This window comes from Cyprinodon tularosa, unplaced genomic scaffold (genome assembly GCF_016077235.1).
Source record: "Cyprinodon tularosa strain WSP-4 unplaced genomic scaffold, ASM1607723v1 ctg145, whole genome shotgun sequence".
Taxonomy (NCBI): Eukaryota; Metazoa; Chordata; class Actinopteri; order Cyprinodontiformes; family Cyprinodontidae; genus Cyprinodon; species Cyprinodon tularosa.
In genome coordinates this window covers 316,750-335,447 of record NW_024038276.1, presented here as the reverse complement: position 1 = coordinate 335,447, position 18,698 = coordinate 316,750, and the positions used below count along the sequence as shown (strand labels likewise).

Here is an 18,698-nt window from a genome sequence, read left to right as displayed (position 1 = left end):
AAGGACATAAAAGTTCTAAACATTCCAACTTTAATCTTGAAATAAAAATGCAATTCTCCGTGCCACAAAAAAAAGAAAAATACAGTAAAAAAAAATGTTTTTTTTTTTCCTTCAAATGATTCTAATTCTCCTTCATAGGAATGGTCCCGAAATAAACCCTACTAATAATGTATGGATTATGTTAACAGTCAGACGTATGCTAAGTACCAACTCCTTTTAATTAATATTACTATCTCTATTCAGAGATGGAATAGTGGTTTATTATCCAGTAAGAATAAAGCTAAAAGCCAATTTCATCAACAGTATTTTAGTTTCTCACATTTTCTAAACAGTTTGAAGTGCTTTTATATGTTCCTCTAAAAACATAAATGTAAAGTTATGCACCAAATTGTATTTTTCCACCCATAAAACCAAGAGGTAATAAATATAAAAAAAAAAAAAAAAGATTGACTTTATTATTATGTTGTTAGTGAAGAGGAGTGTATGTATAAACCTGCAGACCAGAAGTGTTTTCACTTTTGTAATTGTATATTATCATTAAGAATGAAACTGAAATATAATTTTAATAAGTGAATTCTTTTTAAAGGTAGTTCTCACTGTTCAGATAGAAATCCTAATTAAAAGTTCGCCCTGTAAACTGACCCTTTAGCTCTAGTGTGATGGACGAACAGCTTGATTGACTGGTTCACCAGCTAATTATATGCATGCAGAGAATAGGCTTATCCTGATTGTGTTTTGAGGTCTTGAGGTATTGTTCATTCGAGGATCTTCAGAGAAGAGAACCAGGGCTTTGAAAAAAAAAACAGCCTGCAGGGTCAAAGTCCTCTGCACCATCTGGCCTCTCTGATTTTATTCTGGTGCTGCCTGTCATGAAGGTTCCAGAGAGTAGTTCTGACCCCACTCAGTTCAGATGTGGAAAACTGCTTTTGACCCTTTTCAGTTTGCCTACCAGCTGCACGTGGGGGTGGATGATGCTGTCATCTATCTGCAGCAGCACACTCACTGGATCTCACCTGGAAGGTATGAGAGGCACAGCGAGTATCACGGATCATGGTGTGTGTGTGACAAGCTGCTCAGGATAAGTGGCCTCTGGGTTCCTGATTAGCTGTCAGACAAGCTTCAGTGTGTTTGGCTGAGGAACACCATGTCTGATGCAGTCCACAGCCACTGAGGGAATTGTTGTCTTCCCGTTTCCGTGCCGTCGTTACACCTCTGTCTTATAGTACAACCCTGAGTCACACCACCTCCAGAAGCCTTCTGTTGACTCTGCAGAGGAGGGAGGCATTAGTAGGGAACTTGAGTCCTTGTACTTTTTCTGCAGAAGTGCTCTCCTCAATGCTGACAAGACTGAGGAGATGGCGGTCGATTTGAGGAGGAAATAGACCTCTGATTAACTTCATTATTAACAAGAACAAAGTGAGAAGACTCTATCTTCTGTGAAAGCGCAGGTTTTTAACATTGAGCAGCATCTATTGATTGTTTTAGTCATTGATGATTCAGTTAATTACTTAAAAAGAGAGTTTGAGTAAATTAACATCCCTAAAAGGAAAATGGTTTTAACTAGAAAGAAAAAAACATTTATTGCACATTCTTTATTAATTGTAAAGAAAACAAGAGAGGTTATTTTGCTAATTAATAAATTTTTTAGATTCCTTTATTCATTAGCAGGCAAATAATCAGGTGGCGCTCAAGGTGAATCTAAAACTGATACTTTTAGAGTTGTGGATGAAACAAAAGATAAAGGAGTAAATATATATATTTATAGGTTTTTTTTGGTTCGAGTTTTATATCTAATTGCTGCTCTGAGAATGTTTCCTTATTTAAACCTTTGGTTAATGACCAACAGAGTCTTAATTTGAGAGCTTTGTAATAGTGCTGTAGTGAATGTCTAAAGATGGTGCAAAGGGAGAATGGGGGTGGGGGCCAACTGACTGAGGGTACAGGCTGTGGGCAAGTCAAGTTGCTTGTAAAGACCTGAATCTTTCACCTGAAGGCAGTTGGTGGAACACCTGATGGGTGGTGTTGATAATTCAGGATGTTATGGACTTTCCTCAGGCGTTGGGTAGTGTGGATAGTGCTGACCTTTGGAGTGGCCTTCCCTGCTGTTTTTACCACTCGCTGGGCCTGCTGATCACCCTTAACTGCGGCAAGAAAACAACACTACAACTTTATAAATTCAGAACACTGCTGATGGCCCAGTTACAAAATTTTACCTTCAGCTGTTTTGGGATTCAGTCACACCTCAGGTATTCCAGATAGAAGGGCTTTGTTGTGTTTCCCCTACAGCCAAGGAGCTGTCAGTGTTCCAAGATAGTTAACTTAAATGATTAGTCATGCATTAATTCTGTAAAAATCAATGGACAGAACAGGAGTACTCTTAAAAAACAGCTAGCAAGCAATTCTGCAAACATTTCTACAGAGGAGGATTATACAGGTGCTGGTCATAAAATTAGAATATCATGAAAAAGTAGATTGATTTCAGTAATTCCATTTAAAAAGTGAAACTTGTATATTATATTCATACATTACATACAAACTCATATATTTCAGATGTTTATTTTGTTTAATTTTGATGATTACAAATGACAACAAATGAAAATCTCAAATTCATCATATCAGAAAATTAGAATATTACTGAAGACCAATAAAAACAAAGGATTTATAGAAATGTTGGCCAACTGAAAAGTATGAACATGAAAAGTATGAGCATGTACAGCACTCAGTATTTAGTTGGGCCTCCTTTGGCCTGTATTACTGCAGCAATGCGGCGTGGCATGGAGTCGATCAGTCTGTGGCACTGCTCAGGTGTTATGATAGCCCAGGTTGCTCTAATAGTGGCTTTTAGCTCTTCTGAATTGTTGGGTCTGGTGTATTGCATCTTCTTCTTCACAATACCCCATAGATTTTCTATGGGGTTAAGGTCAGGAGAGTTTGCTGGCCAATTAAGAACAGGGATACCATGGTCCTTCAACCAGGTACTGGTAGCTTTGGCACTGTGTGCAGGTGCCAAGTCCTGTTGGAAAATGAAATCTGCATCTCCAAAAAGTTGGTCAGCTGCAGGAAGCATGAAGTGCTCTAAAACTTCCTGGTATGTGGCTGCGTTGACCCTGGACCTCAGAAAACACAATGGACCAACACCAGCAGATGACATGGCACCCCAAACCATCACTGACTGTGGAAACTTTACACTGGACTTCAAGCAACGTGGATGAAGTGCCTCTCTTCTTTTCCTCCAGACTCTGGGACCTTGATTTCCGAAGGAAATGCAAAATTTACTTTCATCAGAGAACATGACTTTGGACCACTCACCAGCAGTCCAGTCCTGTTTCTCTTTAGACGCTTCTGACGCTGTCTGTGGTTCAAGAGTGGCTTGACACAAGGAATGCGACAGCAGAAACCCATGTCTTTCATACGTCTGTGTGTGGTGGTTCTTGAAGCACTCACTCCAGCTGCAGTCCACTCTTTGTGAATCTCCCCCACATTTTTGAATGGGTTTTGTTTCACAATCCTCTCCAGGGTGCGGTTATCTCTCTTGCTTGTACACTTTTTTCGACCACATCTTTTCCTTCCCTTCGCCTCTCTATTAATGTGCTTGGACACTGAGCTCTGTGAACAGCCAGCTTCTTTAGCGATGACCTTTTGTGTCTTGCCCTCCTTGTGCAAGGTGTCGATGGTCGTCTTTTGGACAACTGTCAAGTCAGCAGTCTTCCCCATGATTGTGTAGCCTATAGAACTAGACTGAAAGACCATTTAAAGGCTTTTGCAGGTGGTTTGAGTTAATTAGCTGATTAGAGTGTGGCACCAGGGGCCATCAATTTTGAACCTTTTCACAATATTCTAATTTTCTGATATGATGAATTTGAGATTTTCATTTGTTGTCATTTGTAATCATCAAAATTAAACAAAATAAACATCTGAAATATATGAGTTTGTATGTAATGTATGAATATAATATACAAGTTTCACTTTTTAAATGGAATTACTGAAATCAATCTACTTTTTCATGATATTCTAATTTTATGACCAGCACCTGTATATGGGGTCCTTAGCAGGGCTGGCTCTGGGAGCCCACCTAAGGATCGGACCATCACTCACCACTACGACCTCTTAAGGTCTAACATCAAGGCGGACTAAATATGTCCGCCTTGATCATTTTGATCCTGTACATTAATATTTTGTTAATTACTAATTATTTTTTAATTAGTAATTGGATAGCCAAAGGTGCCTTAAAGAAGATTTACCAAATTAAACCAGGTGAAGCTAAAATGTTTCCACTTGAGGAGTTCTGCATAGAGATGACAAATGAAAAACTTTTTATTTTTTATCTTAAATGCAAATTATTAATATATATATATATATATATATATATATATATATATATATATATATATATATATATATATATGTATATATATATATATATATATATATATATATATTAATAATTTGCATTTAAGATAAAAAATATATATATAAATAAATATATATAAATATCTACATATATATTTTTTACAATCCCTATACTCCAGTTCGGGATTATAGGATTACTTAGTTAGATGACAATTATTTCAATAATTAATTATTTATTGATCGATAATTAATCATGATTAATCAGATTAACTTTTTCAGCCCTATTGAAGACATGATACTAAATACATCATGAAGATAATTATAAACATTAGCACAGAAATTGTGTCTAATTGGTTTCACCTATTGTATTCTCTACCTGCACAGTTGTATTTTAGCAATGATTCAAAATATAAGGAGGTGAAGTTTGAGCTTCATTTCTATTACTGAAGGATCACAGTTTTTATCTGCTTTTTGAAAAGCTGCAATTGGTTCTTTGTCTCACTTTTTAAATCAAACACTGACCTATAGCCCTGTTTTTTGTTTCATGCACTTTTCTGTACCCCGATTACAAAAACGTATTAATATTTATATTAAATCTGTAAGCGTTTTATACATATCTTAATATTTCCATATTCACTATATATAGTGTTTATATAAAGTGCATATATATATATATATATATATATATATATATATATATATATATATATATATATATATAGATATAGATATAGATATCAATATAGATTTTTTTGTTTATTTATGTATTTTTCATACTCCATCTTGTATCTATATATTTTGTAATTGTACACCAAAATTTGGTATTTTCAGCAAATTAATTTTTATTGCACTCTGTCACTCTGATGGGAGGACGGAACGTCAGGACTCGACGTCATGGCGTCACCGGATGTTGTTGAACCCTCTGTTGCGTTCACTGACACTTGCCGCTTATCACGTTTCTAGTATTCTCCACGTCTAGAACTTTCCTGTAACAGTCAGAAACACAGACCGCATTCGGGGCGAAAACTCATGGCAGCCGAACGGTGAGATAAAATCACTCAGTAGCTTATCTGTGGCTCGTTTTCACGTGTTAATTCCCATTCATTTAATGAAGTCTTGGTGTGTTATTTTTGCTTTAGCAGCTTCAGTGATAGCTTCATTGACGAAGATCCCCAGAAAGCCCTGGAGGTAAACATGTTTTACATCCATGCTGTAATTAACCTCGGAATCGTTGATGGTCTAAATTTGAAGTGTTGCGACCAGTTATTCTTTAGATAGCTTAAAACGCTGTGCATAGCAATGCTTTATATGTTAGCTTTGGTTTAAGTCTGCTAAGTTAGCTAATGTTTCCTGCTAGCACTACTTTGGGAAGCAAAGGTTTCTGAAAACCAGATGTATATTTACATTTACAAGATTCCTCTTCGTCTCTAGTTTGAATAATAACGTTTGTTATTCACTACTTGTAGCTTATGCTTAAAGTCAGCATTTAAAATAAACGTTACAACCGCATAATGTTGAGTTTAACTGAAAGTGAAAGCTAAGTTGCGTATTTCTGGTTCATTCTTTTGCCTGCTAGCATTTGGGACTTTTAGAGATGTTTAACCTAAAGAACGGTTTCTAAGCAACGTTTCTGTTACAAAAATACTCTTAGACCGTTATTATTTTATAATACAATTATTATTCATTGTTTTGCCTTTATACAGCTCTGACTACAACGTAAAGGTGTAACTTTGTAATGAAAGTTGGTGGGGCACTCATAGGGTGGGTGGGGGCTGATGGACCTATAGTTACTTGACCCAAACGCCTTCATTAGGTTTTTATGTTTTCCAAAAATTTAGCTTAAACATATATTAATTGAATGCTTTCCTGTTGTTGAGAACACAGGCGTAACTATCTGTAAGCAGAGACTGCAGTTGCTTAGGGGGCCCCGACCCCTGACACCTGGGTGGCCCCCCCACGCTATTTATGAACTAGGACGTCTCTTTGCAGGTGTAATGGTGTGAAAAAGCCCACTTAAACCCACCTGATACTAGATTGACTGACCGGATTGTATTTATACCGCAACACATGCCAGATTTCACCATGATGGTGAGACGTTTAAACACGACACCAATAGCAAAGCGGTGGAACTTTTAATCACTATGTTATTAACTGAGTATAGTTTGTCAGACGGTTGGTAAAAAATACACTCATATAATATTTTTCAAACAGCAACAAATATCTTAACAGAACGATGTATTTGAGAATTTGAGTTTTTACACCACGGCTTGGAATTATGGGTATTCCTTCATATGGGGCCCACCCAGATAATATTGCTTACGGTAGGGATGCAGGATATAATCGGCCCCCTATCGGTATCGACCTGTATCTTCCTTAAAACTGAATATCGGACATCGGCCACCCCACCGATATTTAACCCGATATTTGATCAGCTTCTGAGTTTCTAAGGTCTAAAAAAATTACTACTTCTTCTTCTTCCTCAAAAACGTCTTTTTTACAGACTTAAAAACTTCTAAAGACGAGGGAAAAAATATTGATACATTAAAATATAACAATATCTTCATATGATAATATATTTCCATTTAAAAACACCATATCAATCTCTTTTAATAATGAAATATTGCTATATTTCATCGTTATGCTACGAAATCCCCCGAAAATTCACGAAATTTTGCTATATTTTTATATGTTGATATATTGACGCGGTATCGATCTCACAAGAATTTGCAAAACATCACGAGAGTTTGTAACAGAACGATGAAATTTCACGAGATTTTGAAAGTAAAATAGATCAATACCACGTTTTTAAAAATCAATTTGATATCAGCATATGAAAATATATTTGAGTATATTATTTTTCAAAGTGTCAGAAATGGATAACAAAACTGCTATTTTCAATTACTACTTATTTTTGTCCAGCTTTAACATCGGTATCGATATCGGTTATCGGCTACATGAGTTTTAAAATATCGGCATTTCGGATATCGGCCAAAATCCCAATATCGTGCATCCCTAGCTTACAGGTCTATTGTTGTGTCGTTACGCCATTGAAGAGAACCATAATACACTGATATTTATATTTAGAGATATTTAGGGATATTTATCGATTAAAAATCTATAAATCATTCATCCCTACAATGTGCAGTTTCAAATAAATCCATTCATCCAGAAAAATATGAGTATGCTACATTTTAAATATAGAATAGCATATTATTATTTTTTTAACTTTATGGTGAACTTGGAGAAATATTTTATTGCATGTTGCATATCCCAGTAAATCTGTTTCACCTTTAAATCTGCAGCTCTTCCTATTTCTCTCTGTGCTCTGTTAAAAATTATTTATGAACCTCTTTACAAATATTATGATGCAAGAAACAACATTTCAAGATATGTAGAAGCTCTGCAGTCTGATTCTGTCTGCACAATAAGAAAATATGTTAACCTGTAACTTTTGAGTCATGGTCCTCTGAGAAGCCTAAAGGGCTGGTTATATTCCCCACAGCAGGGTTTCGCAGTGAGCTTGAAGCAGACATTTTCATTTATGCTCAATTTTGAGCATGGTTTGTGCCATACGCTGTGGGTCTAGATACGGCTGAGGCGGAGAGGAAGTGAGGGCAAAAAAAAAAAGAGTGGGGATCCAGGTGGAAATAGGGTCCCGGTGTTCTCGCACACCTCGCTCTTCTAGCTGGACCAACTTCATGAGTCGTTTTCTGCAATTTCGGTCATACAAACAAAACAAGCTGGCCTCCTGCCTGCAGCACTGTCTGCAGCAGGGGTCACCAACCTTTTTAAGGCTGAGGGCTACTTCATGGCTACCAAGTCATAGGAAGGGCTACCAATACTGACCTATGAACTGGAGGGATCAGTGTTCACCTACAGTAAATCTCATCCATAAAAACTCATTTTTATTCTTGGTTTATTCTATTATTCATTTCTTCAACACCAACGCAGACGACCTAGTTTCGCAGTATAAATCACCCTTTACTTTTTTTTTTTTTTTTAAACCAGTAAAGAACAACACAACATTTAAACTATGTTTTCTCAAGTTTCTTGCATTATAATACTAACTTGTATAAACTTATCTGTTGCCATTTTTGCGGAAAAAAGCTCTGTATGTCTAACGAACTGAGTTTTGGATGGCATCTGTAATTTTTTTTACACATCGAACCAGCAACATCGAAGTCGTTGCTGGTTAATATTCACTGAGTGCTGCTGTGTGTCTCTCCTCCAACTACGTAGCTACTTTGTACGCAGTGAAATGCAACTGCAAATCAGATGTCTCAAACCCACACATCTGATGATGTCACACCAAGAGGCAGGAAACGGGAGCAGCGTGAGAGAGGAAAAAAAACACAGACTCAAAACGCTCTGAACACAGATCGCTGCACCCAACCTCGGTTACCTTTGGTTAAAGTAAATGAGTGGAAAGGGGGAAAAAAGCGGAAATTATTGTTGGAGACTGTCCCCACCAGTCCTTCACAAAGTTACGCCTTTGCTACAACCTGGCAAAGTAACACAAGTCCCACAGTTTAAAGTGATGCCTAATGATGTGACCATAAAAAGAGGATTTGTTGAATAAATAAATAAACAAATAGAATGTTTTTGGCTTGGATCAATACTTTTTCTGTTCATATTATTTTATTCAAGTAAACTTTATCAATAAATTTAAACGATTGAGATTTAGAGTCCAGAACTTTTTAGGTTTCATTTATAAAGTGTTCACTTATCAAAACAGTAGTGATGAATTGAAGATATATTTCTTAACTTTAGAGAATTCAAGCTGCTTTGTTTCATGAAAACATCAACAATGAGCCCTGTTCGTTCTAGTAAAAGAAAAGATATATTTATTAGCTTTAATCTGGGTATGTTCATTTACTTCAGATTATAAACACAAATTCTATGAACCTCCGCTTTCAAAGAGATTTTTATTTTATTTTTTTGTGGTTGTTTTTTAACAAGTGCATAATGGAATCAGAAATTAAGCAGCATTTGCAGACTTGCTAGTGGTAAAATAGTCAGAAAGACTTTTTATTTCTAGATATATTAATGCTTTGCATTTAAAAGAGGCTCAGTGATGCAGCAGGAACTTTTTCCGTGATCAATCTTGTTTTTATGTTTTTATACAATCAAATGGAAATCATATTGAAGGAAGTTTTCTAAAAGCTGTGTTGTATTTTCTCAGGCTCTTAATGAGGCCCTGGAAGGAGATTGTGACAATGCTGAGTGGTTCTGTCAGCGCGCCTATGCCCACATACTTCTGAAAAACTACAGCAGTAAGTCAAGTGTCTTTTTAACAAGAACTAGTTAATATCTCAAGCCAAGCTCTTGCACATTTTATTCCTCGTATTGTTTTGTAAAATAAGATCTTGGATGGGTCTTGACATGATTCTCTGTTTAGTAATATCCTACGACAGATCCCAATATAGCTGTTTTCTTTATTTGATTAAAGTGAAGATCTTATAATCTTCTAAATCTTCTAGATGAACACTCTCATCTAACAAATAATAAACATCTGAAGCTTATTAAGAGGCTGCTGTTACTCTGTCCCTGTTTTCTCTGCTAAACTGCTTCCACGTTTCTTTGCTCAAGCTCCATGTAAATCTGCACAATCAGCTGATTATGTGTCTGTCACATCTTAATGATTTTTTTTTTATCTGGAAAAGCATAGAAACTTATCATCTTTGATGCTGTTGCACAAGTTGAACATACTTATTTTAACCTTAAAGGGGAATGCCGTTTTTTGTTTTTTTACATTGGGCCCTTGATTTTACATTATTACATCACGTTCTACTCACCCATATGAGTTTTGTGTCATTTGGAGCCGTTCTGAAGATATTCTGGTTATATCCAAGTAACGTAATTATCATTAACCATTAAAGAAAGGATAGGGGTTATGGCAATAACCCCTATCCTTTCTTTGCCTGTAACAATGGAAGCTATATTTGCTGTGATCAGTGGGTAAAAAATAGTTTGAATCTATTTTAAAGTGAGAAAGTCCACCTGAAAACTTTCAGTGCAGTTATTTCATCCAGATTACCATCCTGCCTTCAAATATTATTTCTGTCGGAGCCGCTCAGACCCCCATACACCGGCACTCCGCAGTCACTAGGAATCCAATTCAACAGCAAGCACCAGGATAATAAAAGCGAACATGTTTTACCGGCAGATTTTGGCTTTTTAAGTTAATTTAGACATTCATAAACTGTTTCAGAGGAGCGATCATAGCGCTGTGCATCATCAGCGCTGCTCCTGCTGACGTGCTGCAGACAGAATGCGCAGTCATGTGTTTTGAAGGCGTGGTTTCGTGGGGGCCTGAATGGAGAGGCATGGTTGTGTATGTTCAAAAAAATAGCTAGTTTTTCCATGATCTCGTACAGCACCTTTAAGGGATTTGAAAACGATAAGATTTAATGGAATGTAGTGTTTTAAGCATTAAAGTATTATCTGTTATAGTTGTTCTAGAATGATCAAAATTAGCTAAAATGACAAGGCCTGTCTGTTTAGTGTTTCCTTTTCAAGGATTTCTAGACTTTTCTTTTAACTTGGATATAAAAATCTGCCTGCTTAAAGGTCTTCAGAAAATACACACTGTCCCTTTAAGACAGGCCTGCCCAAAGTCGGTCCTCGAGGGCCGCTGTACTGTGGGCTTTAGAGGTTTCCTGCTTCAGCAGAGCGGATTTTCATTGATAGCTGATTAACAGGCTTTTGCTGAACTTAATCATCAGAATCAGGTGTGCTGAAGGAGGAAAACCTCTAAAACCTGCAGGACGGCCCACAAGGACTGACTTTGGGCATGCCTGCTTTAGTACGTCACTACTTTGGTATGCCCATTAAGGAAAATACAACCCTCATTAACGACATGGATTACAGACCAAATCCGTCCTTTATTCTGTTTATTAGTGAAGCTGAGATGAATCCTCATGAGGCATTGAACCCTTTGGCCAAATTGCTTCAACGATCCTCACAGTTCATAAAGCTTCATGTGAACATTTTACCACTACAGGTGAAGTGCAGGACTACAGTTAGTAAAATAATCTGTGATTTTTTGCAATAATTTTTCTTGTTTTTTTCCCCATTTAAGTTCCTTTGAAATTCTTAATGATTGGTCTGTATAATAAAATCTTGTGCAAGTTTTTTTTTATGTGTGCGTAATGTTTTGGAAGAGAAAAATAATTTATGGTGCACTATTTTTCTGCTGTTTTATTTAAATGAGCTCAAGCAGACAGTGAAAGTGTTTGTGCAAATTGGGCAATTATGGGCAAAATGAAAGGTGTTAGTCTTTTTATTCAAACATAAGAGTTTTTCCACAGTTTGTGGTTTAATCAGATTGGAAGTTATTTGTTCAACCTATCTTTTGGCTAAACCAACCAATATAATTTGGTAGTGTTTTTACCCAATATATATTGTACGAGGGCAAACTAATACAAAATAGTCACATTAGCCAAAATACTTGTTTTATCGCAACAATCAAATGTCTAAGGTGGGTCTTGAACCAACAACCCCAGCAGTGGAAGTCCATGTCAGCTGACATCACTATCATTTAATCTAACCAAATTAGTTTTAACCAGCTAGATTGGGTGGAAAAACAACCAATCTATTCTTAGAATATATCCAAACTCTCCTACAAACTCCCACATCTTGACTGAATACTGAGGCTGTTTAGATTCCTGCCAAAGTTCCAGGCAAGCTGAACCACTTCCCGAGGTGGTCACGTGGTATGACGGGGCAGCGAGTCTTTGGACGTCATCTATTTTGGCTCCTCCCCCAAATAAAGCAATCCTCGATGCGCGCCTCGCTGAAACGCCCCCTCCAGTACTCGACACACGCCTCAAAGCCTCGGCTGATCTCATAACATCACTACCGATTATTTATCTGTAAGATATTAAGAAGGAAACGTTTAAAGTACTTTCCACTTTTTGTGCCGGTTGTTGCAACACTCTCTGGCCACTTTATTAGGAACAGCTTGCTAGGGCTGGACCCTCTTTTGCATTATTCTGTTATAATTAGATCCTAATGGTCCTCAACTACTCAGGTTTTTTTGTTTTTGATTTGTCTTTTATTTATTCTATGGAGCCTAAATTGTGCCAAGTCAATATATTTACACCACAACCGGCAGCCTGATACAAAGCAGGCTAGATCAGAGTTTATGTTGTTCATACTAGAATCGAACATTACCATCTGAATGTTGCAGCTGATAAACCAAATATCATCAGACCAGACAGTGTTTCCATCTAGTTCTGTGCAGTTTTATGTTGAATTATTATCTGATTATACTATCATCTGACATAAATGGTCCCAAATGTAGTTTTCTCCTCCTGGAAGCTGTCTTGCACCCCCCTCACCTGTCTATGATGAGCTCAAATCTGATGAAATCTGCTTCGCAGTTCTTTTCTTCACACTGTAGAGTATTTTTTTGTGAGCTGCCTGTGCTGTTTGCTTGAGATGTCAGGTCATCACAAGTTTTGGCTGTGATATTTTGGTGTTAAATGCAAAAAAAACATTTTAACACTGTCTTATTTCTTCACTTTCTTATGTTTTTAATAAAAGATGAACAGATATCTTACTTAAAATAAGCCTGAGAGCAAATTGTGATTGAAAGGAGAGATATCTGTACTTGCACGAGTGCTTCGGTTTTATTTATTTTTTTCCTACTCTGACAATCTATTTTTAGGCGCAAATGTGAGGAAAAACACTCACACTGTTGTACAGTACAAGATGATTAATACAAGCATGTATTGTTTGCGATAATGTCGGGTCAATATCTGCTTTCGTCAATTGTTAAAGCTGCACTTTCTGTATCGAGACATCCCTAATCTTTTTAAGCCAAACAGATGGTTGTCCATGACATGGATATATAATTTAATTTCTTCCACTTTCTGCAGCTTACTTACAACCCAGCAAGCCATCAGTGTGCCTAAATGCTGCCATATGATTGGCTGGTTTGCTGTTGACATTCACCCTTTATTAAACTACCGTATTTTCACGACTATAAGGCGCACTTAAACGTCTTTTTTTTCCCTCAAAATGTGCGGTGCGCCCTATGGTGCGGTGCGCCTTATGTGTGTTCTAACTGCGACTTTTGAGACCTCCTCATTGAGGAGATGATGAAAGAGTAGGGATGGGGATCGTTAATATTTATTGATATCGATACCTTTATCGATACTCCTTATCGATCCGAGTCTTTATCGATACCACTATCGATACTTTTCTGTTATTTGGTGGAAAGACGATGCGACAATATGTTTTTAACAGAACTGGTATTGCTTTTATTGCTTAACAAGTGAGCATAACAAAAAAGTTTCTAGCCTTCAGTAAACATGGCTAATGTAATAGGCCACTTCTAAATGACATAAAACTAACTAGAATATATCAGCAGCACCAAATGAAAAATAAAATGTCATAATGTATATAAATTAAATGAATAATATGCTGTGTCAGAAAAAAAGGAAATAAAATATCAGCCCATAAATTAACAGGTATTTTTTTGCAGAAAAATTAACATGTCTGTCACTTTTCATCAGGTTTTTAGAGATTAGGAAAATATTTATCAAATAAATAATTTTATTTTAAATTAAATGTAATTTTTAATAAATGTTGGCATCAGTAGTTTAATTATATATTGTAAAATAATTACAGCAATATACAACTGTATTACTCATGTTTCTCGCCAAAAACTCAATTTCCCTTTTCTTTACGTTACACTTGAACGCATCATGATAACCTAATTGTCGTTTTACTGAGCCAACCTGAACACATCATCACGCAGCACGTCTGAAACTTTATTTACTTTTTAAGCTAACTAGCTTGTATGCTGCCGATTACAACACGGATTTCACAATTACCATTTTTAAGTGACCAGACAAGCTACAAAGTCTGTGTGCGCGCTAACCAGTGGTTCTCTGAGTGGATGATGAAGACGGGCCCGACTGTGGTGCGGCGGGGCAGCAGCAGGAGGAGGAGGAGTCTTTTCCGTTCAGCCATTCTCGAGTTGCGAGCAAAGTTAACTGCCAGACTTCACTTGTTTTACTTTTAATATCTGTTTGCTTACAATTTCATTCCAAAACATTGGTAGACATGCTGCAGTGATTGGATTGATTAGATTTAAATGCTGTGACGCGACTCGAGGGACACACAATTATGTTACAGGACCTCCGGGAAAAAAAAAAAAAAAGACCAGACTCGATAGTGGTATCGATAAGCCCAAACGTTATTGATTTTCGGGTTTTGAAAAAACTGGAACCGGGTCCTTGATAGAACCGGGTTTCGATCCCCATCCCTATGAAAGAGTGGCTGAATGGAAGGAGACCAGGTGTTTTTTTTCCACCCCTCACCATCGCTGTTAATATGTAACTCCATGCGTGCCCATCTCACAGCTGATGTGAAAAACATGGGGAAACAAATTAACGCTGTGCTCGCTGTTCAACCACTCGACATCGGTGTGAACCGGACCCAGCAGGTGCAGCAGAAGCAGCGAGTTTACATGCAAAGTCAATGGTTGACGCGCGTATAGGCGCAGCAAAAGGTCCGGCAGCGCGTTTTGAGCTGCAGCCGCAGCGCCTCGGGAGCGTTTAAGTATCTGACGCACCGCCAACGCGCTGCTGCTGCTCGAGATGGAAACATTGAAGTTTTGCTGCTGGACGCGCCGCATCAACCAATCAGAGAAGCTGATCTGGGAGCTGACAGCGAGACAGACACAGCGCTCTGATGACATATGATATTAACGCCAATGAAAAAGGCTGGATGAATGAGGAGATGATGAAAGGCAGGTGTATGTGAGGAGACCAGGTGCTTTTTTCCACGCATCTCCATCGCTGCGTGCCCATCTCACAGCCGATGTGAAAAAAAAAAAGGTGAATCAAATGGACGCTGTGCTCGCCGTTATCCCGGGGGTCTGACAAAGGAACTTCAACCGCTCGACATCGGTGTGAAGCGGCCATTCAAAGTAAGGCTGCGAGCGGCGTGGGAGCGATGGATGACCGACGGAGACCACAGTTTCACGATAAGTGGAAGGCAGCGCCGGGCAAGTTACGCCACCGTTTGCGGATGGATTGTAGATGGACTAACGTGTCTGCTGGCTCTGTTGTTCAAGCTTTTGCAAAAGCCGGCATTTTTTCTGAGGAGCCGCGCTGCACGGAAAGTGACTCTGACAGCGAAGAAGGGGAAATTGGCATGTCTGTTTTAGCGCAGCTGTTTTATTCAGAAACAGAGGATGATGACTTTGATGGGTTTGATTAATACTTTGTAATAAATACATTAATAAAGCACAATCATACTCAGTTTTGCTCCCGCTCTATTTTTCTACCTGAAAACTTAATTCAACAGCAGCCTCTGGGCGGGTCTCCTCCTCTTCAGCGCGGTGGCTGGCAGGTGTTTTTTCATCTAAATAATCTAAATCTTGCAGCTATATTTGCTGTGATCAGTGGGAATAAAGTAGTTTTAATATGTTTTTAAGTGAGAAAGTCCACCTGAAAACTTAATTGCAGTCAGTTCATCCAGATTATCTATTTCTGTCGGAGGCGCTCAGACCCCCACATACCAGCGGTGCACCGACAGCAGAAATCCATTCAACAGCAGCCTCATCGCGGCTGCTGGCAGGTGTTTTTCATCTAAATAATTTAAACTGCAGGCACCAGGATACCGGCAATAAAAGCGAACATATTCCGTCAGCAGGTTTTAGGATTTTAAGTTAATTTAGGAGTAATCACAGCGCTCTGTCATCTGCGATGTGTCTGTCTCATGGCCAGCTCGCAGGTTTGATTAATACTTTGTAATAAATACATGAATAAAGCACAGTCATACTCAGTTTTGCCCCCGCTGTATTTTTAAATACGCAGTAGAGGTATTTAAAGGTAGTAGAGGACATGTACCTGTATATAAAAAATGCGCCCTATAGTCCGGTGCGCCTTATGTGTGTGTTAAATACAGAAATGGGACACATAACTGAGAGTGCGCCTTTTAGTACGGTGCGCCTTATGGTCGTGAAAATACGGTATGCACCTAAAGTTAACAGAGAAGAGTCGATTCATGCTACCATCTTATCTTAACTACACCTCTTTTCTTTTTTTCTTCCAGGTGCCGTTGATGATGCAAAGAAAGCCCAGCAGCTAAAACCCAGCCTACCTTTAGCCTTCATGCGAACAGGGTGCGTAGAGTCAAACAGCTGACCTCTGTGTGATTATTTAAAGATACAAATCCATTTTGCCCTTGGCTAACCTGTCAAAAATACAACGGCAGTCAGTTCATGGAGTTTGGTTCATCTTTAAATGTTTTAAATATTAATGTTGAGTGACAGTATTCTAAGCTTTTCAATAAAACAACATCTCTTAGGGGATTTTTTTTCTCTGCGTTGCAAATGAACATCAGTTTGTTGGTATTATAATAACACATGTGAACTAGTTCTCTCTGAATTTTGACTTGAACTAAACCTTAAAATTTAAAGAATGTGTCAATACATTAGAATATCAAAACTTTAATCTTTCTTGTTATTTTGCTAATGTGGGCTTATTGATAATGAAATATCTAAAATGTATTGCAAAGGTCTCATGAGCCTCCAAACGGTCTCTCATTCTGAGTCAGTAGGTAAGGCACACGGAGAAGGAGAGCCATGAATTCCCTCCAAACGCCACAACAAGCCTTTGCTTTAAAACACCATCAAAGCTGTTTTTTATATTTCTTTTTTCGTTTCTAAGCATATTCATAGAAAGCTAAGTGGAAGGAAAAACTACGGTGGGGAAAGTTGCACAAACGTCAACGGTGAAAAAATTTAACTGGACTACGGCTGCAACTAATGATTATTTTGCAATTGATTAATCTGTTGATTATTTTTCGATTAGTCGATTAATAATCGGATAGCAAAAGGTTCCTTAAAGTAGATTTTATTTGTTAAACCAGGTGAAACTAAAACATTTCCTCTGGAGGAGTTCTGGATAGAGCATATTGATAGATTTTTATCTTAAATGCAAAATGTTGATATTACTGCTCTAAGTGGGTTGTCAGCTAAGTTGACAGCTAAAGGCATGTTTTAGAGTCTCTACACCCCATTTAACAATTAATTGATTATTTTATTAAATGACGATTATTTCAATAATCAATTAATCACGATTAATCTGCTTAATGTATCTGCTTAATCTGTATATATGCTATTGTACATAACTGTAAAAACCCATTTTATAGTAATATCCACCTGTATATTATATTCGGTACATATCCAGCTGTAAATTTAGTTCATAACACTAGTGATCTACATATTATATTATATTATAAACCCATGTCCTGTATGTATGGAACCATTATTTATCCTGCACTTATTGCTATTGCACTTCTGGTTAGACCTAAACTGCATTTCGTTGCCTTGTACCTGTGTAATGACAATAAAGTTGAATCTAATCTAATCTAATCTAATCTAATCAGTTCTGGCCTAATCAGGATTAATAAGAGAAACCATATAAAAATTCAGTGGAGCTACACAAGGAAAGGGTTGAGGCTCTGGGCTTCCATTCAAACTAAGCAGATGCTGTCAGTTTAGGCAAAAATGAGACCAAAACTGATATGATTGCATAGAAATAGCTTTAGTTTGGTCCTTTGACAGAACTGGAGTAAAATAAAAAAATTCCTTGTTTTAGAAATTTTTTATTATCTGTAAGCCATGATCATCAAGTCATTTTATAAGACCAAAAATCTTTCATATAATCTATTTTTCCAACATTCGAGGTTTTTTCAGATGCACCTTTAGATTGTGGATAAAAATAAATTTTAACACATTAAAGGAGCCATCTATACTTATTTTACATCCGATGGCGCTTTCATTGCTCATTGCCTATAATTAATATTATTCTTTTTCTATTCTAGAATTGCAGAGTACCACCTAAAAAACTACGAGTCAGCAAATGCAGCCTTTACGCAGGCGCAGCAGCTGGACGGTGAGTCTAATCTACTTCTGTTTTCCACTGAAACCAAATGTCTTTGTGTTTCAATGTGATTATTTGTGAGGTTTTTGTAAATACTGAATATTTGCTGCTGTTTCAGTGTATAGAAATCCAGCTAACCTTTTGTCACTAAACGTCCTGTATGTGGGTTTGAATTCTCTGAGCGCATCAAACGTTAAACGTTGCTTCAACTTTATACCTATATGGATGTTTGTGGGGTATACTGTTAGTGTCAGATTTCTTTGATTATCTTTGTATTTTTATTATTATTAATCATTTCTAGTATCCACTTGTGTCTTTTTCTGGACCAAATCATCTTATAACTTTATATTGTGATCAGATATTTGTTTTTCTGTTTTATGTTTTCCATATGCACAGATATTATGATAGTGATTTATTCACAGCCTTAATGTCAGTCGGGTC

The 18,698-nt window shown here is 37.3% G+C and overlaps 1 protein-coding gene across 5 annotated transcripts in view; it reads left to right on the top strand.

Annotated features, from left to right (window-relative positions):
- The first annotated feature begins 5,241 nt into the window (after positions 1 to 5,241).
- sugt1 (SGT1 homolog, MIS12 kinetochore complex assembly cochaperone) overlaps positions 5,242 to 18,698 on the top strand; it is a 56,208-nt gene continuing 42,751 nt past the window's right edge. For 4 of the 5 annotated variants that reach the window (XM_038278845.1, XM_038278848.1, XM_038278844.1 and 1 more), the window contains exons 1-5: positions 5,242 to 5,393; positions 5,490 to 5,538; positions 9,533 to 9,623; positions 16,423 to 16,492; positions 18,199 to 18,269. In XM_038278845.1, coding sequence (XP_038134773.1) covers positions 5,380 to 5,393; positions 5,490 to 5,538; positions 9,533 to 9,623; positions 16,423 to 16,492; positions 18,199 to 18,269 — 295 coding nt within the window. In that variant the 5' untranslated portion in view covers positions 5,242 to 5,379. The remainder of the gene's footprint in view (positions 5,394 to 5,489; positions 5,539 to 9,532; positions 9,624 to 16,422; positions 16,493 to 18,198; positions 18,270 to 18,698) is intronic. The other variant, XM_038278846.1, reaches the window with a different exon arrangement.